General features: G+C 44.4%; 1 protein-coding gene across 1 annotated transcript in view; it reads left to right on the top strand.

The window, feature by feature from the left end:
• Positions 1 to 23084, top strand: part of LOC126272741 (uncharacterized) — a 453259-nt gene that overhangs the window by 408554 nt on the left and 21621 nt on the right. The window contains exons 14-15 of the mRNA XM_049975798.1: positions 5579 to 5743; positions 12781 to 12940. Of these exons, the coding sequence (XP_049831755.1) occupies positions 5579 to 5743; positions 12781 to 12940 (325 nt within the window). The remainder of the gene's footprint in view (positions 1 to 5578; positions 5744 to 12780; positions 12941 to 23084) is intronic.

Raw genomic sequence — 23084 nt, 5'->3', positions numbered from 1 at the left:
CTGCAAACGTGGCGTTATACATTCGGACACACATCTCAGTTAACAAATATGTAAAATGATTTTTTTCTACATATTACGTATGATGATTTCAGAAAGATTTTTCACTTGCAGTGGAGTGTGTAAAGATTAAAACTGTGAGCCTGACCGAGAATCGAACGCGGAAGCTTCGCCGTCTGCTGTAAGTGCTCTACAGACTGTGCTATCTAAAGACGACTCACAACCTGTCCTCAGTGCTGCTCTTCCGCCAGTACCTCATCTACAACGTCCCAAAGTTCTCAGCAGCTCTCCTGCATACCTAGCGCTCCTTGAATGTAGAGGATGAGGTACTGGCGAAAGTGAAGCTCAGTCGACTACCAAATGTTCCTGAAGTCAAATGTCCCATTCTCGAATATCAATTTGGCACAAAATTTTAATCCGTCAGGCTGTTACACTACCGTGATTTATCCACGTAGCTGTTGAAACATTTAAGTTTATTTAAAGTTTACTCGGTGTTTACATCGTTTTGAAACTTTGGCAAGGATGCCAACTTCGAACCAGGTCGGTAGCAAATGAGTTTAATATTTAAAAACCTGCAACTAAGTAATAGCGTGAACTTCGAGCCAAGATGCATCGCCTTAGGAAAGCGTTATCATATAACTTTCGTAGATCGAAGCCTATGTGCGCTGGCCCTGTTCTCTACGCTCTTTCGTGTGGTGACACATATTGCTATGGGCACATTTTCCAATGGCATAGTAAATAAGACAGTGAAGATCACTGGTACATTCAGCCATCGCTGGAACATGGGTCATCCGTTAAGATCATCGGACAATGCCACACTAAGTACAAACTTCCGGGAGGTGCAACTGAACAGCGATATCCATACCAAGCGTGACTGTTACATAATTTTATGATGCTTTAAAATCCAAATAGGCAAAACATACATATGGGGACAAATGTTTTGTTTAGCGCTTTCGATTCAATGTCTGCGTGTTGTTGGGGCTACATTCATAGTAACCACTTGTCTTGCTTTCATTCTAGTAAGCACTCAACGTTTTTTAAACCAGTTATAAATACTCAGTATAAGCTGAGTGAAGACTGATACATCACTAAACGCCTGGATGTTATTTCATTTATGGTAGCAGAAGTAAAATAAGAGATATGTCGAAAAGTGTACGAAATTGACTCGAGATAAGCTTTTCTTCGAACAAAACGCTATCGACCAACTATGAATCGTGTGTGACAAAAATATCCATATGACACCTATGTTTGAGGTTTCTTTTTTTGCCTTAAACAGGCAGCATTTCCAATAGAATAGGTCGTATTATGCGGACACTGGGTGTGAAATATATTTTCCGATTACCATCTAAAATTAGGGTCATTTTAAAGTCTGCAAAGGATTGTCTTTCTTTGCGTGTTGCAATTGTTTACCATATACCTAAACGGCTATTGCAGGACGCACTTAAGTCAGAAGATAAGCCACCTACATCTACATATACATATATACTCCGCTACCCACCAAGCGGTGTGTAGCGGAGGGTACTACTCGCACCCAAATCATATTCCCCTCCACCCCTCCTCACCCCCACCCATCTCTGTACCACTTGAACTTTCGCGAGGGTAAAACGACTCCTTGAACGCCTCGTACGAGCTGTAATTTACCTTATCTTTGAATTGTGATCATTGCACGATATGAAAGTTGTTGGTAATAATATATGCTCTATATCCTCGGCGAAGATCGGACTTTGGAATTTAGTAAGCAGTCCCTTCCGTTTAGCGCGTCGTCTATCTGCAAGTGTGTCCCATATCAAACTTTCTATGAGATCTGTAACGCTCTCGCGATGGTTAAATGTACCAGTCACTAATTTTGCCGCTTTTTTTTTTTTTTGGACCTTCTCAATCTCTTGAATCAGACGGTATGAAACCTGAAATACAACGGATATGCTTGGTCGCACACCCGCAACTGAGCACAAAAGAGGGTTCATCCTTCCGAAGAGAAAAATCCCATTTTTTGTTAAATTTTCTTAAAATTCTCGCTGTTTTTACTGATATGCTCCCAGCCATGGTAGGAAGCAGCTGATGTACTTCCGGTGGTGATCCGAATTCCACGGCAGGACGGTCTGCCTCCCAGAATCCGTTGCGTTTAAATACAGACTTAAGATAATCAGTGTTGTGTGGTAAGCCTTCCGCATCATACTTGGTGTTCAAAAAGTCTCTCAGCAGTGCCGTATGATTGTTAGTTGCGCCGTATGCCACACTGAATATACTGAAATGAAACTCAGTGAAGTACAAGTTATTAATTTATTGAATATTAATTGTTACTTACAAATTTTCACATTAAATGTTGGAAGTGCCCCCCCCCCCCTGCTGTTGAAAACACAATTCAGTTCATCTAATCCTGTTTCCAAACACAAGCTGTAACATTTCTTCTGTAACAGAAGCAGTGAAACTGGATATTGCAGTTTCCAAAAATGTTCAAATGGTTGTGAGCACTACGAGACTTAACGTCTGAGGTCGCAGGATTCGAACATGCGATAGTAGCAGCACCGCGGTTCCAGAGTGAAGCGCCTAGAACCGCTTGGCGACACCGGCTGGCTTACAGTTTTCAATTCATCGATGGATTTTGTACGATTTTTATGTACATTTGTTTTCGCTAAATCCCAGAAGAAGTAAGTCACGTGATGTTAGGTCAGATGATAGTGAAGGCTAGAGTCCCTGTGAAATTATGCGATCACCAAAAACATCAGCAAGCAGTGACACTGAAACGCGAGCTGTATGCGCGGTTGCACCATCTTGTTGAAAATAACCGTTCAATATTACACTTAACACAAGTCCTCCTATAAACGGGTGCAGAATATCACTGTGGTATCGTTGTGCATTTATTGTTTCGTTGAAAAATATGGGACCCACAATCATACGGCCCGGGCGGCTAACAATCATACGGCATTGCGGAAAGACTTTTGAAAACCCCGTATCTGGTATACGCTTTTCAGATCTGAACTTCAAGGCGTTGGTACAATGGATAACAACTAGTAGCATGCAAATACCGGTTAGTGTATGCAGGTTTGTGGTAAATGCTGTGCCCTATAACTCCATCATTCCATTCGTAGATGAGAAAATAAATAAATAAAAACGAGAGGCCATCCATCTATATGCCCTTCAATTGTAAACTACGATGTGCCGCGAAAACTTACGAAATCACAACACTTGACATCTTCACATGCACAGTGACTCAGCTGCCCCTACCCCTGGTTTTTATGCAACCCGAAACGCCTTAAAACACCACGAGCGAGATTTTCACATTCTGTCGTTCGCTGCATGCAAAGTGTCTGCGCAGCAGAAAAAAAGAACAGGACCATTTTGTAAGGAATTTAATATACACTCCTCGACATTGAAATAAGAACACCGTGAATTCATTGTCCCAGGAAGGGGAAACTTTATTGACACATTCCTGGGGTCAGATACATCACATGATCACACTGACAGAACCACAGGCACATAGACACAGGCAACAGAGCACGCACAATGTCGGCACTAGTACAGTGTATATCCACCTTTCGCAGCAATGCAGGCTGCTATTCTCCCATGGAGACGATCGTAGAGATGCTGGATGTAGTCCTGTGGAACGGCTTGCCATGCCATTTCCACCTGGCGCCTCAGTTGGACCAGCGTTCGTGCTGGACGTGCAGACCGCGTGAGACGACGCTTCATCTAGTCCCAAACATGCTCAATGGGGGACAGATCCGGAGATCTTGCTGGCCAGGGTAGTTGACTTACACCTTCTAGAGCACGTTGGGTGGCACGGGATACATGCGGACGTGCATTGTCCTGTTGGAACAGCAAGTTCCCTTGCCGCTCTAGGAATGGTAGAACGATGGGTTCGATGACGGTTTGGATGTACCGTGCACTATTCAGTGTCCCCTCGACGATCACCAGAGGTGTACGGCCAGTGTAGGAGATCACTCCCCACACCATGATGACAGGTGTTGGCCCTGTGTGCCTCGGTCGTATACAGTCCTGATTGTGGCGCTCACCTGCACGGCGCCAAACACGCATACGACCATCATTGGCACCAAGGCAGAAGCGACACTGATCGCTGAAGACGACACGTCTCCATTCGTCCCTCCATTCACGCCTGTCGCGACACCACTGAAGGCGGGCTGCACGATGTTGGGGCGTGAGCGGAAGACGGCCTAACGGTGTGCGGGACCGTAACCCAGCTTCATGGAGACGGTTGCGAATGGTCCTCGCCGATACCCCAGGAGCAACAGTGTCCCTAATTTGCTAGGAAGTGGCGGTGCGGTCCCCTACGGCACTGCGTAGGATCCTACGGTCTTCGCGTGCATCCGTGCGTCGCTGCGGTCCGGTCCCAGGTCGACGGGCACGTGCACCTTCCGCCGTCCACTGGCGACAACATCGATGTACTGTGGAGACCTCACGCCCCACGTGTTGAGCAATTCGGCGGTACGTCCACCCGGCCTCCCGCATGCCCACTGTACGCCCTCGCTCAAAGTCCGTCAACTGCACATACGGTTCACGTCCACGCTGTCGCGGCATGCTACCAGTGTTAAAGACTGCGAGGGAGCTCCGTATGCCACGGCAAACTGGCTGACACTGACGGCGGCGGTGCACTAATGATGCGCAGCTAGCGCCATTCGACGGCCAACACCGCGGTTCCTGGAGTGTCCGCTGTGCCGTGCGTGTGATCATTGCTTGTACAGCCCTCTCGCAGTGTCCGGAGCAAGTATGGTGGGTCTGACACACCGGTGTCAATGTGTTCTTTTTTCCATTTCCAGGAGTGTAGTTAATTTACATACTGGACTAAATTTTCGCTGGAGGCCGCGGTTTTCCAGTTATTCAATAAAAAAGTTTGATGTTCTCTTTTATACGTGTTTCTTGAATAATTCGGAAACCACGGGCTCCAAGCGAAAACGTATGCCTCTAAAAAAATTAAAGACCTTCAGGTTCCTACGAAAAGGTCCTGTAAGAGAGGGAACATGAAAAATTCCGTATGGCATCTGAAGGCGTTACGGGTAGCATAAATCTCGTACGTAGGGGCACCTGAATCACTTTCTATACTCCACAAGCCACCTTGTGGTGTGTAGTGGAGGGTACTTTAGGTACCACGGCCACTTCCCCTTTTCCTATCCCAGTCGTGAATGGTCCATTGGAAAAACGATTGGTGGTAGGCCTACGGGAGCGTTAGGGTCTGTCGAATGTTATCTTCATGATATTTTCACGAGATATACATAGGAGAAAGCAATATATTGATTGGCTCCCCTAGGTACGTACGCTCTCGTAATTCTAATCATAAACTAGTGATCCAGAATGCCTCCCTTACAGCGACTCCCACTGTAGTTGGGCGAGCACCTCTGTGGTGTTTTCACTTTCACTAAGTGAATTTCTAACTAAAGACGCTGCTGTTCTTTGAATATCCTCTGTTTCTTCCAGCAATCCTGCGTGTTGCGGAGCTTCTGTCCGTGAAATTAGCAGCCTTCATGCACTTGTACACCTCCACCAACACTAGACTTCATCAAGCATTCATCCGTTTGCCTCGACGTCCACTGTCGCGACACTGGCTGGCTTCAATGTTGTCTTGCAGGTGAACTCGCTGGCGCGGCTGACGCAGGACCCGCACTGCCACACGCAATGCGGGGACGGCGGCTGCCGCTGCGTCACCAACCTGCTGCCGCTGGCGCAGATGGACCACCTGCTGCTGGCCACCGACGACGGGCAGTCGCTCGCCTGCCTCTGCGGCGACTTCCAGGTGGGCCTCCCACACCGTGTGTTAATGAAGACCATGATGTGCTAGTATGCTAACACATAGTAGTATTTATTTAATTTAATCGTATGGTTAGGGCCCCCCGTTGGGCAGTCCGTTCGCCGGGTGCTGGTCTTTCAATTTTTCAATTTTACGCCACTTCGGCGACCTGCAGTGGATGAGGGTGGTAGGATGATGATGAGGACACCACAACACCTACTCCCTGGGAGGAGAAAATTCCCCGACTCAGCCGGGAATCGAACCCGGGCCCAGAGGATTGAAAATCCGTCACGCTTATCATTTAGCTACCAGGGGCGGACAACGCATAGTAGTGAAGGGGTATAGTGAAGATATGACACATAAGATAAAATGGCCACTTTTGAGGTTTTGTTTATTTAAGACTAAACATTAGGTTATAAAGCAGTTTAAACATCATTAACTGTAGGATACTGTTCTTGTTACCTGATTTAAAAGAATAGAAACTCTGAGTAAAATATACTCACTATAGGATTAAGGTTCCCTAACCTATATCAATCATATAAGCTTCATCTCTCTTCTTGAAAATATTTAGAAGTCTAACCTTAACCAAATTTTATATACAGGGTGTTTGAAAAATACCTCCCTAGTTCTAATGAGTCCTAGAATATGCACAAAGTGACGTACACTATTCCAGTTTGTGGTGTTTGATTCATCAACTCTCCAAGTTTGGCTCGCTTGCAGTTGGCAGATCTGCTTGACCTTGAGACGGCACCAGTGCTGTATTTTTCCTCTGTTCCCTCAGTTCAGTCCAGGGGTGTGTGCAGTTCCGTACAACTCAGAAACAATGTGTACTCCGCAATAGAAAGCGCATTGTGTTATTTGACTTGTGAAAACTGAGTCAGTTGTAACAGTGCAACGTAATTATAGATGTCAGTATGGTGATGAACCACGTACAGCAAAAACTATCCATCTTTGGCTAAAATCTTTCAAGGAAATCGGTAGTGTTATAAAAAAACAAAATCTCCAGGTAGACCGAGAACTTCTGAAGAGTGTTTAACAGATCCGTGCTTCGTGTGTTCGGACGTTGGCAAGACGTAGTCTACAGTTAGGAGTGTCTAAAGGTGTATGATGTTGTGGGTAAAAGACTTATGTTGCAACTGTTACTTGGAGTAAAACCCACTGATAAAATCGAATGGTGTGAGTTTCCTATTGACTTTCTACACAGAATTGGAGATGATGTGCACAGTGAAAAGATCAGAGACGTCAATCATCTACGCGAAAGAATCGTCGTTGCGGTTGGGACAGTTACACCTGAAATGTTGGTGAACACGTGACGAGAGATGGAAAACCGTGTCGACCTGTACAGGGCAAAAAATGGCTCCAACGCTGAAGTTTACTAACGTTAAACAAAACTTGAAGGAATTCTCTTTCGCAATATGTACTCATTGATGTAAGTTTTCATTAATTTCACCATAAAATTTATATATTTTACAGATGAAGACCTAGTTGTAGATGTCTTCTACTTTGTGTCGGTCAACTTCGGTTTTGTATAGGCTATTCGTCAGCTCACAGTCATCTTAACTGAACCTTGAAGGTTTGCTTCGAGCTTTCATTATCTCCCTCGGATTCAGTGATATTTCTTGGATGGACAGCTTTAGACCACTTTCTGCCTACTATGGTTTCTTCTGCATTTAAATTATAGGACAATCTGTTTCGTTCTGTAATGACGAAATCAATGCTTAACTTCCAAAATGCATATCCCGAACATCATCTCTTGATATTTGAAATATGCTCTTCCAGTTCCTTCTCACAGTCTCTTGCCACACCTCGATAGACGTTACGCCACCAGCAGTCGACCATATGTTCGCCCTGTAGATGGCCCCTGTGATGTGGTGAAACTGGTTGGCAGCAAATAAATAAAAAATCGCGATGAAGACTATTTTCTTAATACTGAGTTAAATAGAAGAAAGCCTAAAACAAGCAGGATTCAATAATGAAATGATAGATGAACGAGATAAATTCAGAAACAAAATAACGGACACGAACTTTGAAGTAAAAGGAAGAAAGAGACCGGGAAAAACATGGACAGAACAAAGGAAAAACGAACACAGTCAAAGAATGACGAGGTTTTGGGAAAACAAAAAGAAGAAGAAAACATAAATAAGGGGAAATTGAATAATTATATATTATTCAACTTCAATCACTGTCTTAAGGGTAAAAATGTATAATAACAATAATAACAAAGGCCATCTAGACAGTTGTTTTAATAGAAATAAGGATTATGTTAGATGGGGGGAAAGGATGGCGGAGTCGGTGAAGTAAATATTTACCCTGGCTGCAGCGATTCTAGTTATGTCCTTTTACAGGTGTACAGTTGTTGCAGAAATGTCTTTCCAGACTCTGTTCCTTAGAGTTGGATAAACATGATGTTGTCTTGTTTAGCCTTTACTTTATTATTATTATTATTATTATTATTATTATTATTATCCTATTATTACTTCTATTGTTACTGTTATTATTACAATTACCTTTCTTTAGTAAAAAAAAGAACAGAACAGAGGCACAGTGGCTTAAGTTTTAACAGTTGGCGCCCATGACGCTCTAGCAGACCACGCGTCTCTACACACATATTTCATTGTAAACAAAAGGTGTCTTTAGTACTCATAATGACTAGACCGATTCAAACCACTTTCACTCCGGTTCTCGGAATAAGACAACATGTGATATTTAACATTAAATTAACATAAAAGTACTGAATGTCCCAGATACAATCGGTTGGTTGTTACACTGCTTCGGACATCTTACTTTCGAATGTGAGATAAATTTACGCTTATAGCATTTGTGGACTGAGGGATAAAATAGAGTGAGAAAAGTGATGTAAGCTCACCGTACAAATCGTTAGCCATCTCAGTGCACATGAACAGATGATTCGTTAACCCTTCACAGGTGGAGCAGTGATCGAATCACATACTCAATCGTGTGTGCACTGCCTCTGCGTGGGCATAAAGTAATACCGATCAATGAGACATTTATGTTTCAAGCGGATATTGAACGTAAACATGGGTAGATGAAGCGACGTGACAAATAGCAATAAGTGGCAGTCGTGTTCGACCGCACCGGTGACCATTCGGTGTGTGAAGTTGCTAGATGTGTTGGTGTTTCGCGACGGACTGTTCAGCATGTCTGTGAGCAGTAATGTAACGCACGTGTCCCCGAAACACGGCATCACAATTTTGGTCGGAGAAAGGTCGTGACTGAGAGGGACCGGAGAGGCATTTCATGGCTTTTGAGCTAAAATATCTTCCAAACCCTACAGGAACTGCCACAGACAGTGAATGTTAGTCCTTCGCTATATGTCAGCTGGAGAGTGCTGCGGCAGAAACTGCATGCAGTGAACATTTTATCACATCACATGAGGCCGTTGCTCGTACAAGCACAACATCAGCAGCAAATAATTCGTGACTCGCTTTCTGAACACTTCCCCGTTGTATTACATCTCGACTGTCCTGCCAAATCTTCTGACTTGAACCATAAGAAATGAAATGAAATATCTGTGTGACGCGTTGGAACAGCGGGTAAAACGCATACATCAGCATCCATGCAGTTTGGTGGAACTGCGTGATCAGACCGTCAGCGAGTGGCTTAACTGGATACGACGTATCAGCACAATCTTGTGGACCCATTTCGTAATCGAATGCAGATGGATATCAAGTGGAGGGCGTGGGATTACACGACATTAAAGGATGCTTGTAATGCTTTCCCTATCGTTGACTCATTTTTTGTCCTGTGCGCTTACAATCTGTGTAGAAATCAGAACTTAGGCGTAAGAGTCAAAGTAGATGGAAGGCAAGCAGTTGCAGAGATGTGAGTGAAGTTGTACTCTGTCTACCACGCTATTTGATCTGTACGTGCAGCAAGCACTGATCTATCGAGGCGGTCGATGTGCGGTAGGGCACCTGGGTGTTGGTCAGACTAGGAACGTATGCACGCAGCCCTACATCCAAGGCATGTTGTTATTCTTGTAGACGAATGTGTACACACCATACTCGTTATGAAGGTGTAGAAAAAAAGCAACACTTGGTCTTAGAGAATACTGACATAAACATACAGGTTGTGATAACTCAAATGAGTGAGCCAAAGTTAGGGGACGAGGAACATCCCGAAAATCACAAACCCCGTACAGCCTGAACTACACCCTCTACACACGGCAGCTTATATACATCATTAGATCGTCGGTGCAATGACATCCCACTTCATTTCACTGAAAGGTAATATCGCGTATTGACAGACCACACCACACGCCTCCAGTCAGTATCTCTAACGCATTGCCTTGTCTGGCGAAATGATGGAAATTTACGTGCCACTGTGAGCAGAGCCTTTTCACGAGTTACCCGCCTCCAAATACTCACTGCATTCAGATATTTTCCCTACATTCGCTCGAAAACAGATTGGGATGAACCTGCATTAAATTCAATAGCAACTCGATGTCGGCTTTGAAACTGATTGACAAGGTAAGACATTCGTCTGAGCTCTCTGTTATGCCGTGCTACATGGCTGCGACTGGTACGTCATTCCTTGTAGACACTTTCGACTGAATGCATTGATGTACCAACAACACAGTAAAGCTCATTCACGGAACGCCCAAGCGCGATAGTTCGTTATATGACTCAGTAGCTTTTGTAGCCGTTGTTATTTACCATAAAATCTGAGTCGTCTCACTTTCCTCTTCAAACGTTCTCAATGCTCGACTTCTAGATTCTTTCGCTGGGAACTTCTTCTGGATTCCACTGGCGCACCTCGATCGCTGAACATTGTAGAGATACCGTGTCACGTTCACTTACAAAAGGATTTTTTCTGCGATTCTTTGGAGAAGTGGAGTTACTGGGTAGACACCTTCGGGCTGCCATTGGTGGGTCATCGTCGTTGTACAAATGCTGCCAGCAGATAACAGGAGAGCTTAGGAAACGATAGTATTATTGTTCTTGTGTCGCCTCAGTTGCTTCTTGGCAGTTCTTTAAATTTCTCGTTCACCGTGACTGCGTGTTTACTCTTTTCATAGCGGCATCACGAAGGTAGAAGCCTTTAGCGTCATCTCTATGCCCAGTCTTCGGTATTTCAACTACTTCATTGACTTTTCCTCTATAAATACTGCGGGAAAGTGTGAAGTGACGTGTGGTTGTGGCAACGGAAGAGGTCGTGCTAAAAAGTAATGGCTCCAAATTTCATATGCGAAAATTCGTGATGCTTTTTCAATAAAGTATATTTCGTTAGCAATCTACACCTTTACTGTTGATGTCTATATATTCATTCCTCAACGTAGTTACACGGGCGACGAAAACGATACCCCCTACGAGAGACCGGTTTGTTGATAACGCCACTGCAGAATATTTTACTTTTTTGATGTAGCCGCGCGTCACCTCCGCTTGCACCGTTTTATCACTATCAAAGAGAAGTCCTCGAATGTGATCTTTAACTTGAGGAAACCGATAAATATCGGATGTGATCAAGTCGGGACTATATAGAGAACGTTCGGTGGCAGTGAACGCAAGGTATCGCATAGTAGCAGATGTCGCAGTGCTCGTGTTTGGTCTGGTGTTGTCATGCTGAAGGTAGAAGGTGCTTCATCCATGGACAACAAACTTTTCTGCAGGTAGAAAGTCATTTAAAGCACACTATGTCCCACATAACACACCTCCACATTACACGCTACAATCTGACCCTTCTAGTGGCCGAAGGTTGTTTCTTTGCGTCAAGATAGTGGGAAGGTCGACAGAGTGACGTACATGAAGTGTAATACCTCAACCGATATTGGGGAGTAAAAAATTCGGAGGTATTACTTTCCAGTACGTCGTCGTACGTTTTGTCGAAACTCAAAGGGGAATAAAAGAATGAGTTATAGAGGACGAACGCCACACATCCCGAAATCAGAATATAACACCAGTGGTAGCAGATAGCCAAGAAGAATGTTAACCGGAAAAAGGAATATTTATACAAGTACAGTCGGTGAAGCAGCTGAAAATGTCGAAGAATGGGTGGAATTTCAACAGGGGTGACGGCAGCAGGCTTCCGGCTCCATGGCTATCCGCTTCAACAGAAGAATACACGCAGCCACAGCGAGCGACAGATATTAACGTGCACGAGACAATCAAGGCGGCAAAACAGCCATAATACTTAGGATTCCCCCCGCCCCCTTCTCTTTCAGTATCTGGCTTCAGCATCAACTGACTTTCGACGGTCAGCCAATGAGAGCCTGAAATCTTTCTCCCGACAACCTCACCCCCGGAAAATGCGCAAGCAAATATCGTTTTACAAGCGCACGCGACACTGTCTTGCGACAATGCTAAGCCATTCAGGGTCACCACTGCAATCCTGAAAAAAAAAACAACAAAAAATCACAGGGTTAGAAATGAAGAAGAGTTAAGAAGAATTTGATGCGGCTTAACGAGTAAAAATATGTCCGAAAGTACAGACAATAAGGAGAATCTGAAGCTGTGATACATTATATGTAAGTGAAAGGTGGCGAGGAGAGCAATAAAAGGAAAGGAAAGATTACCGATGTCATGTATTGGGACATTAGGTAAAATCTGCTCGATACTCTCAGATTCCCGCAGGAAGTCGGACGTACTTGTGCATCCGCAATGAGGAATATGCTTCCATTGCCCTTCTGTGCGAATAATCAATATGAATGCATGGTGCCGTCTGTGCTTCCGAACATGTAATGTCCCGTTGGAGCTGACAACAGTAATCCCTTCCCTTTCCTTTCTCCCCTCTCCACCTTCAATAAATATAAAACGATTTTACCATCAACGACAGCTCCGTTCCGTCGTTCTTCGTGTCATGCAATGTGATTCCGTTGCATATGCACAGCAGTCACTTTACTATCAATACTTTCCTCAGCGTTTGATGGTCACGTGGCAGCCTTGTGCCAGATGTAGAACATCTAGAGGGGTTCAGATTAAAGAGTGTGCTCTTGTGATGGGCTGTCTAATATTTGGTACTATGTCTTGCAGTAGCTGTCTGGCATTGAGCGGATCTGTTGTGATGGTCGTGGCGTTTGTTTCAAGCAAGAGTGGCTACCCGTGAGCGTGCGGTCGTGGTCGCCGTTGCGGCTCGTCTACTCGGTGCCGCACTACAGTTGGAGCCGCAAGGGCTTCTCCTTTGGAGCTCTCTACTCCTTCGTCAACGACGGCGTCTGCGGCCGGGCCGTGCTCAACAGGCCTTCAGGTGAGTGCTCCCTCACAGTCAAATTGGCTCTCGCCAAAGTGAACGGTCTGCGAAAAAATAAATGTATAAAACTTTTACTCTCACACTCAGCCCGGTAACCTCACACACAAATTGCTCCGTAAATAAGTCTGCTGGAAAGACGTGTGACCACTAAATTGTTTAGCTGCTGGTTGTATGGGGAAGCGACCACAGTTGGCCGCACCCTGGTCAACTCAACGTCAAATTTTCTGGTTAGAGCACCTGCAACTAACGAATTATAGCAAGTGGAAATCAACAATTCTGGCCGACACACAAGACTTTGTTTTAGTTCCGTTTAATAGCTCAAAGTCGCCACGAATATTGACAATATACTCCACAGAATTGGCACATATCTAGACCACCATAACTTTGAGAAGGTGTGAAAAGGGTGAAGGGGGGGGGGGGGGGGGTTGAGGGCACATTTCAGATAAAGACAGAAATCTTGTGCCAAGTAATTCCTCTGCTATTAGCACATTAAACTGAAGACTATCGCTACGTAACAACTAAAGTTCTAAGTAACGACTCTTTGCTTTAAATCACTCAAAATCAGTGACACTGCATGGCATTTCTGCTAAATCCAGCAGGAAATTCCACATGAATAATTCAGAACTTCGTATTACTGGCCGCTCAGTTTTACTGTCTAAAGGTTGTGCTTTTGCACCAGACTGACGAAGTTAACGCTTCGGCACTACAGCAGGCCACAAGCTAAATCTGTAACTACACTAAACTTTCCTACCGAAACAACATAATAAACCCACTCATCTAACCCCTGTTTTACACACCGTCCCCTGCTTTGTGCTCCCAGACGCTACATGCTCGCGTTCGCACTCCGCTCCAAATTCCATAACTTTAGTGCCCAGATATAGAATAATGACGAAAAAACATTACATCCTATATTAAAAATACTGGCACCACACTGTGTATCCAGTAACAGCAAACATGGCGGTGGTTTCACCAACTGTTCGTCTTCAGCATCCATTAAGATTTCACTTTTCATAAACTACCAAAATTTGCTTGATTTACAGTAAACATTAGCACAAAGAATTGAGTCCATTCAGTTCCAAAGGACTTTTGCCGCTCTTCCAACTCGTGATGCAAGTGATTTCCTTAGTAGGTCCCACTAAATAAAATGAATTACATTCACCGACGAAAATAAGTTAAGCACCCAGAAAGCATTGTCGAATATCACTGTAGCTTTGTACACGTAAACAGCAACTGCAGGTATGTAAATGATTGACGTTTCAATTCCTTCTGATAGGTAGAGCGGTAACCAGAGTGCATTACTGTTGTTGATGTTTCAAGTTTTTGCAAGCGTGATAGGCTATGTAAGGGACATTAACATCGTCACATGATGGGCAGTCACTGTGAAATAGATGCCGCATGCCCGTATGAGACAGTATTACTAGCTCCCGATAGAATTTTAATAGGTCCTCACCTGGACCACTATTTGGTCGGTTGGTGGGGCATTGGGATGTGACAGTGGCTCCATGTTGAACTGGGTGGAAACGTGAAGGCAGTCATGCTCGTCATCAAGATAGCGGTAGGTCAGGTGGGTTCGCCACAAGAGAAGATAGCCCTATTGTGCATGAGTCAAACAGTTAAACGTTCACATCAGCCCCTCCCATCCGAGAACATGGACTCCGTGCAACATTCTGTGTTATTCCGCACCACTGACCGAAGTCAAACTGCAGCCGAAGTAGGGAAATCCCGTATCATGCATAGGCTGCCGCTAACACAACACAAATGATTGTGCTTGAAGAAGTGCAGCGACCCGGAATGCTGGGCTGCTGATGAGTTGTGTCACACAGTGTTCTGCTCTGATCGCAGTTCTGCACTACCGCAGAGGACGATCACCAGAAAGCGCGGGGGCCAACCAGGCAGAGATCCTGGTCTTTGAATGTTTCGAGGCGCCATTGCGGTGTTACTCCTGGAGTTGTGGTATGAGGAAATCAATCCATATGACTTCTGGTCACAACTGGTAGTGACTGAGGGAACTTTAGCAGCAGAGGATTCATCTTGACACCCTGCGTCCTTATGCATGATCTCTCATGCCACACTATCATGGTGCCATTTTGCTTCCGCGCAATACTTGCCCATACATGATACAAGTCTTGGTGACCTGTCTGCCTGATTCTGAGGTACTGCCGTGGCCAACAAGATTCCCAAATCTGTGCCTCAAAGAACAAGTGTATTAACAGCTGGAATCTTAACTCCGTCCTAGTGCTAGTATAAAGCATACAAAAGGCCAATTGCAGGAGCTGTCTGCCAGGTTGCCTCAGAAGAGGATATAAAGGCTTTCTGACACACTTCCAAATACAATAAGAGTATGCGTATAGGACAGATGTAATATAATTTCGTACTGGAAAGTTGGTCTTGCAGGACAATTCTTTATAATTTTAATTTGACTTTGTAATCACTGAAATAACAACAAATACCTTCTCATCCGGTTTTGTAACATTTTCAGCTTCTAAGTGCCTCGATTTTTTTGTCAGGCAGTGTATACGTGCTGCGACTAAGAATATAATTAGTTGTAGGATAGATCTTGCTCAGTTCCTTTAATGATACAGATGCGCAGAACTATAGACCTATATCTCAAACGTCGATCAGTTGTAGAATTTTGGAACACGTATTATGTTCGAGTATAATGACTTTTCTGGAGACTAGAAATCTACTCTGCAGGAATCAGCATGGGTTTCGAAAAAGTTAATCATATGAAACCCAGCTAGCGCTATTCGTCCACGAGACTCAGAGGGCCATAGACACGGGTTCCCAGGTAGATGCCGAGTTTCTTGACTTCCGCAAGGCGTTCGATACGGTTCCCCACAGTCGTTTAATGAACAAAGTAAGAGCATATGGACAATCAGACCAACAGTGTGATTTGATTGAAGAGTTCCCAGATAACAGAACGCAGTATGTCATTCTCAATGGAGAGAAGCCTTCCGAAGTAAGAGTGCTTTCAGGTGTACCGCAGGGGAGTGTCGTAGGACGGTTGATTTTCACAATATACATGAATGACCTTGTGGATGACATCGGAAGTTCACTGAGGCATTTTGCGGATGATTCTGTGTTATATCGAGAGGTATTACCAATGGAAAATTGTACTGAAATGCAGGAGATCTGCAGCGAATTGACGCATAGTGCAGGGAATGGCAATTTAATCTCAATGTAGACAAGTCTAATGTGCTGCGAATACATAGAAAGTAAGATCTCATATCATTTAGCTACAATGCAGCAGGTCAGCAACTGGAAGCAGTTAATATCCATAAATTATCTGGAAGTACGCATTAGGAGTGATTTAAAATGCAATGATCAAATAAAGTTGATCGTCGGTAAAGCACATGCCAGACTGAGATTCATTGGAAGAATCCTAAGGAAATGCAGTCCGAAAAGAATGGATGTAGGTTACAGTACATTTGTTCGCCCACTACTTGAATGCTACTCAGCAGTGTGGGATGCGTGCCAGATAGAGTTCATAGAAGAGATAGCGAATATCCAAAGGAGAGCAGCGCGCTTCGTCACAGGATCATCTAGTAATCGCGAAAGTGTTACGGAGATGATAGATAAACTCCAGTGGAAGACTCTGCAGGAGAGACGCTCACTAGCTCGTTACGGTCTTTTGTTGATGTTTCGAGAACATACCTTCACCGAGGAATCAATTAGTATATTGCTCCCTCCTACGTATATCTCGCGAAGAGACGATGAGGATAAAATCAGAGAGATTAAAGCCCACACAGAGGCATACCGACATTCCTTCTTTCCACGAACAATACGAGACTGGAATAGAAGGGAGAACCGATAGAGGTACTCAAGGTACCCTCCGCCACACACCGTCAGGTGGGTTGCGGAGTATGGATGTGCATGTAGATGTAGATGTAGATGTAGGTGTAGATACCAACGTTTAATATTACTATTCTCTGTGGCATTCTATAGTGTCCTGTTGTGATTCGTTGTTATTTTACTCTTACCTCTGTAACTTAACTGTAACTATAATTACATCAAATAAACGCATTAATTTTAAATTTAAATCATGTATCATTCGTTGCTGGATGAAGTGCATCTTCGAATGACCCCCTGATTGGTGCTGCTATACTTCTTTCTAAGAGCGTGGTTAATTCTGGAAGTAAATAGGAATTGCAGCAGACGCGCTACCTCAGTGCCTGCTTTTGTCTCCGATGACTGGCCCGCACAGGGCTCTCACCGGCGACATTGACATTCGCTGCCACCTTGATGCGCTGGCCGTCAACTCTCGCCTATGCTCAGGCTCGCCTGTAGTTAATTCGTGACGCACGCCATTAGGTCATGTCTAATTCTTCCACGGCATCATTTATAGGTTAGCCACTCTAGGCCAGAAGTTGAACTAAACTCTTTCGAGACATTCTTTTATCAAAATTTGTTCGTTCTTAAGTTTCTGTATCCCTAATTCCATTACGGGCAATGCCGTAATGTTACCTTGAAACGAACACAGTTCATTTCTTTGCACCTCGGTGTGCATTACTCCCGTGTCGCTAATGTCCTATTCGCTGATGGCTTAAAAATGGCTCTCAGCACTATGGGACTTAACAGCTATGGTCATCAGTCCCCTAGAACATAGAACTACTTAAACCTATCTAACCTAAGGACATCCACACAACACCCAGTCATCACGAGGCAATTCGCTGATGGTTCGTTAAATAATTGTACTGGACGTTTCAATAAAATTCACCAGCAATCTCATTATATATCTCCTGAATAGATAAAGAATGAATATTCATTTACAGATGGAAACTAAAACTTTACGTTGATGCGGTTTGTAATCCGGCAGTTCGAGCGGAGCTAAGTGACGCAGTGGTTAGCACACGGGACTCTCATTTGGGAGGACACGTTTCAAATCTCCGCCCGGCCATCCACATTTCTCTAAATAGTTTCAAGCAAATAACGAGGTGGTTCCTTTGAAAGGCAAGACCGATTTCATTCTCCATTGTTGACACAATCGAGATTTGTGCTTCGCTTCTAATGAACTTGTTGTCGACGTATTGTTAAACTCTATTCCTCCAATATCCATTTTGATACTTCGGTTCCACGTACCTGGATATGTTGGAATTTTCCACGGTTCTGAGAATATGTTGAACATTTAACCTTTTAATACGCATGAGTCCACCACACATTGGCCTCTTCATCTACGGAAATTCCTAACCAATAAGCAGCACCAACCATCTACACCTCCTGCGCAAGAAGATGAGATACCTAGAAGGGCAGGAGGAAACAGAACAGAACTACACAGGTTGAGAGGATAGGAGAGGTTATTTCAGTCATTACCAAGTCAAATCAAATCCACAAATAACTTGGCTATACGACCAGCTTATCAGTTCGAACTCATACCACATCTGGCCAAAATGCGTGCACTAATTCGATTCGAAAGCGTGACTCAAAGGACCTCCTTTTGTCGGGCTTAGTACAACCACTAGACGTGGCACGGACTCAACAAGTCGTTGACAGTCCTTGCTGCTTCTATAGTAGCCCATAATTACAAAAGTGTTGTCGGTGGAGGATTTTATGCACGAACTGACCTCTCGATTATGTGTTATTGATGTTCGATGAGACTCATGTCGGACAATCTGGTTGGCCAAATCATTCCCTCTAATGGTCCAGAATGTTCTACAAGTCAAATGCGAACAGTTTTGGCTCAGAGATATTGGGCATTTTCATCCATAAATATTTTCCACCAGTGTTCGGGAACGTGACAACCATGAGTGGCTGGAAATGGCCTTCAACTGGGCGAACCTCCCGAGGACCCAGTCTATTCCATGTAAACACTGTCCTTACCATTACTGAGCCCCGACCAACTTACACAGTGCTTTGTTGACAACCTGGGTCCATGGCTTCGTGGGGTCTGTGTCACACTCGAACCCTACCATCAGCTGTGACCAACTGAAATTGGTACTCATTTAACCAGGTCATGGTTTTCCAGTAGTGTAAGGACCAACTGATATGTTCACGAGCCCAGGAGAGGCACTATATGCGTCGTAGTGCTCTTAGCAAAGGCCCTCGCTTCGGTATTCTCTTTCCATTCAATATTAGCGACGAATTTCGCCACATTGCCCCTACAGCGATGTTCGTATACGTTCCACATTGATTTCTGCTGTTATTTCAAGCAGTGTTGCTTGTTTGCCAGCTCTGACAAGTCTATGCAAATGCCGCTGCTGTTGCTCGTTAAGAGAAGGCCGCCGATCACTGCGTTATCAGAGGGGCGACGTAATGCCCTAAAGTTGTTATTCTCAACAGACACTTAACACTGTGGATCGCGAAATATTGTACTTCCTAACGATTTTCGAAATGGGGAGTGACCCATGCGTCCTGCTCCAGCTATCATTCCAAGTTCAAAGTCTGTTAATTCCCGTCATGTGGACGTAATAATGTCGAACATATTTTCACACGAATCGCCTGAGTACAAATTACAGCTCGGTCAATGCGTTAATCCTTCATACCTTATGTATGTTATACTTCTGCAATCTGTATTTGTTTTTATCGCTATCCCCTGACTTCTCAGTGAGTATGCTTGATACTAGAACTGGGTCGGAGTGACGCACCCAGAAGGGCAGAAGTAAACAAAACAGACTGAGAGGGTATGAGGAATTTATGTGTCGTGACGTACCTTTAACCAGCCAAAGTTCCCCAAGAACTTCTATGGAGCATCTACCAGCTGGAGCTTGTCCCACACATGTTCTATCGGGTACAGATCTGGGTGTGTTCAGGGTGGTGAGTACCTCATAGTCACACAGACAGTTCACAGAGGCATGTGTAATGTGTGGACAAATAACGCGCCGTTGAAAATGGCAACACTATACTTTCTTAATAGCGATTTTTTGTTGATTTGGTGCGGACCGGTTTCACCCTGATGGGCTGATGCTGGTAGGCACTAAATAAATAAAAGATCGCGATTAATACTGTTTTCTTAATACTGTGTTAATTTATAGCAATCGCAGTTTCTCCACACCATGTTGTCCAAACAACTATATTCTCGCATGACAGATGATGCATGAGGAATTTGGGTGTCTTGACGTGCCTTTAAGAGACCAACGTTCCCTAAGTCACTACCAACTGTGATCAGAAGTCGTGTACGATGATTCTCCACATTATGAAATCCGGAGTAAGACCTCTGGGCCTCCCCGAAAAACAGGAAGACTGGGACCTCACCCCGAACCGCAGCCATACTTGCTTACGATCGGCTTCCGAGATATTGCAGAACTGAGATTCGTATCTGAACACAGTGTAACATCATTCATCAGCAATATATGCATCCCGGCAATGGCATCTCTTCAGACTGAGACGTTTGTGTTGTGTCAACGACAACATAACAATGGGACGGGAATTCCGTACTGCGGCTGATGATGGACTTCGGTCAATGGTGCAGGATAATAGAGAATGTTGAAGAAAGTTCATTGCTTGTTCTCGGATGACAGGTCCAGCGTGCAGCGTCCGTTCTCCCGCTGTTTGGGCGCTGCATCCTTGTCTTCTCGTTCAGGAGGGTCTGCCGGCACCCTCTCGTTATTCTTCCCTCCTCCTCCGAAGTCGGTACACTCTGGTAGATATCCTTTTTCTTCTTAATCGTGGTAATCGCGGGTGCCCACGCCTTGCTAAGGATTTAACTGCTGTCACGATTTAGTTGTGGCTCCCTTAGTCTAGTCTCTATGGCTTCTTTGATGACAGAGTCCCAGTATTTCGAAGTCTCTGTCGAGACTTTGGTTTGGTCATAATCCATGCTGTGGAGTTCCGACAGGCAATCCTCAGCGATTGCCGACTTATTGGGCGGTTGCAGTCTTGTGTGCAGTAGATTTTCTCAGCATCGGTCCTCAATGGTACGAATGGTCTGCCCTATGTAAACACTACCGCATTGGCAAAGTATCTGATAAACCCCTGATTTACGTATACCAAGACTGTCCTTGACACTACCAAAGTGGCTCTTCGTTTTGCTTGGAGGACGGAAGAGGGTTTCCACTTGGTGTTTACGTAAAATGCTTCCAATTCTTCCGGATAAGGCCCCACAAAACGGAACAATAGCCATGGCCTCCTCCTCCTGAGGTTCATACTCCGTTTCCGCCGGTGCTGCAGGCGTGGGATGCAGAGCCTTCCGAATTTGCCCTTCCTTGTAACCGTTCTTCCGAAATACGGTCCACAAATGACTTAATTCTTGTTGGAGACTTTCCCTGTCGGAGATGGAGTGAGCTCTGTGTACAAGGGTTTTGGGCACGCCATTCTTTTGTGCCGGGTGGTGGCAGCTATTCGTATGTAGGTACAAATCGGTGTGCGTCTTCTTCCTATACACTCTGTGGCCCAAAGTACCGTCAGCTCGTTCTGTAATCAGAAAATCCAAGAAAGGGAGCATCCCATCCGTATTGATCTCCATGGTGAACTTAATATTCTCGTGTCGGGAGTTGAGATTGTATGAGGAGGTCAGCCAGCTTATCTCTTCCATGTGCCAGATAGCGAAGGTATCATCCACGTATATAAAGAAACAGGTGGGTTTTAGATGTGCTGATCAAGTGCTTCCTCCTCGAAATGTTCCATGTACATATTTGGTACAACGGGTGAGAGTGGACTCCCCATCGCTACTCCTTCTGTCTGCTCGTAGTATTCACCGTCAAATAAGAAGTAAGTTGATGTCAGAACATGTCTGAAAAGGTTGGTGGTCTACAGAGTGGGGCAAATAATAGTGGCCCGGAGAACAGGTGCAAAATGCAGTACTACTCATTTCTTGGAACTTTTGAGCCCTCGTCACCACGAAGCTAAATACGGATCGAAGCTGCAATTCTTGAAGACGTTGAGGATTGTTGCGACACACCTCAGATTTGAGGGCTCCCCACACAGAGTGATCGCACACTGATACATCACTTGTCGTGAGTGGCCAACTAAGGCCGAGCTGCTAACATCTCTGTCAGGCTTTAAGATTGGGTAAATGTACTCCATGGCTGGGCCCTCAGTATGGACAGTTGTTCCATGCCGTTGAAAGAACCTGTAGGTCATTTCTACCTCCGTTAATGCTGCCACATATCGTATCCATTCGCTCGGGCCACGTTTATTTTCTCCACCCTGTATATGCGTTTGCAAGGCTGCCCGTTGTTACAATTTTGGCAGCTGATTATATGAGCACGTGCAGAATGAAAACTAACCTTGTGTCGAGGTTTTACACATTGTCTGATTCTGTTTCCTCTTCCTCAGTGCATTGTAAGACAATTAATTTTGCTCATTATCTTTTGTTCAAACAGTTATGTACTTCTCATAGAGATAGAGTACGTAGTTTAAATTAAGTTACACTGAACACCTATCATATAAAAAAAATGTGTCTACCTCTTTCAAGAGGGGTACGACCACTTACTTCTTCAGTTCACAATATCATGGTTTTTGACGTGTTACCGATGTTAATCCTATGATTTTCATTGCCGTTGTGTGGGATATATGAGCACAATTTTGACATTCGACAGTTAACTTGCTGGAAAATACCATCGCCGTCGCTGACGACAGTAAGCACATTGTCCGTAACAGTGTTCAGGAAATCTACAGCTGTTATGTTGCCTTCGACTACCATCACTGGTGCCAGAAGAGTACCCCCAGGAAATGGGTGCTGTTCCCACCAACCTGCTTCCGTGGCACGTGGCCTATTTATAAGTTCATTGATTCACGAATGATGCATATAACAGTACATATTGTTATATATAAGAACAAAACAGTGCACACCCCAAAACTCACCAGGAAACATTTGATTAGAAATGAAGTAGCTGCTATGATTCGCTAAGAACTGGAGTTCGTTAACGAAATTATCAGCAAAATAACAAACACTGGGAGAGATAGCTTTGTGTATGTTTCGTTCTCTGTTGCTGCAGGTGTTTCACATGCGTGGAACGTTCTGCAGCCTTTCTTCAGGATGTAGTTTAAAGATTTTTGTGAACAGCATGTTACTGTTCAGTACGACAATGAGAGTTTCAACGCAAGTTAATATTATATCACAAAATTTGTTACATTTCGTCACCATTATCATGAAAAACAGCTTTACATTCTTCGAAGACAGCGAGAAACCCATAAAGTGAATTGTGACGAATAGACAGCATTTTTACGAGAGCGTCAGATCATACTCCACAGATCACTGTAACAT

The sequence above is a fragment of the Schistocerca gregaria genome, chromosome 5, assembly GCF_023897955.1.
Source record: "Schistocerca gregaria isolate iqSchGreg1 chromosome 5, iqSchGreg1.2, whole genome shotgun sequence".
NCBI classification, from domain to species: Eukaryota; Metazoa; Arthropoda; class Insecta; order Orthoptera; family Acrididae; genus Schistocerca; species Schistocerca gregaria.
This window is presented reverse-complemented; position numbering and strand designations above follow the sequence as displayed.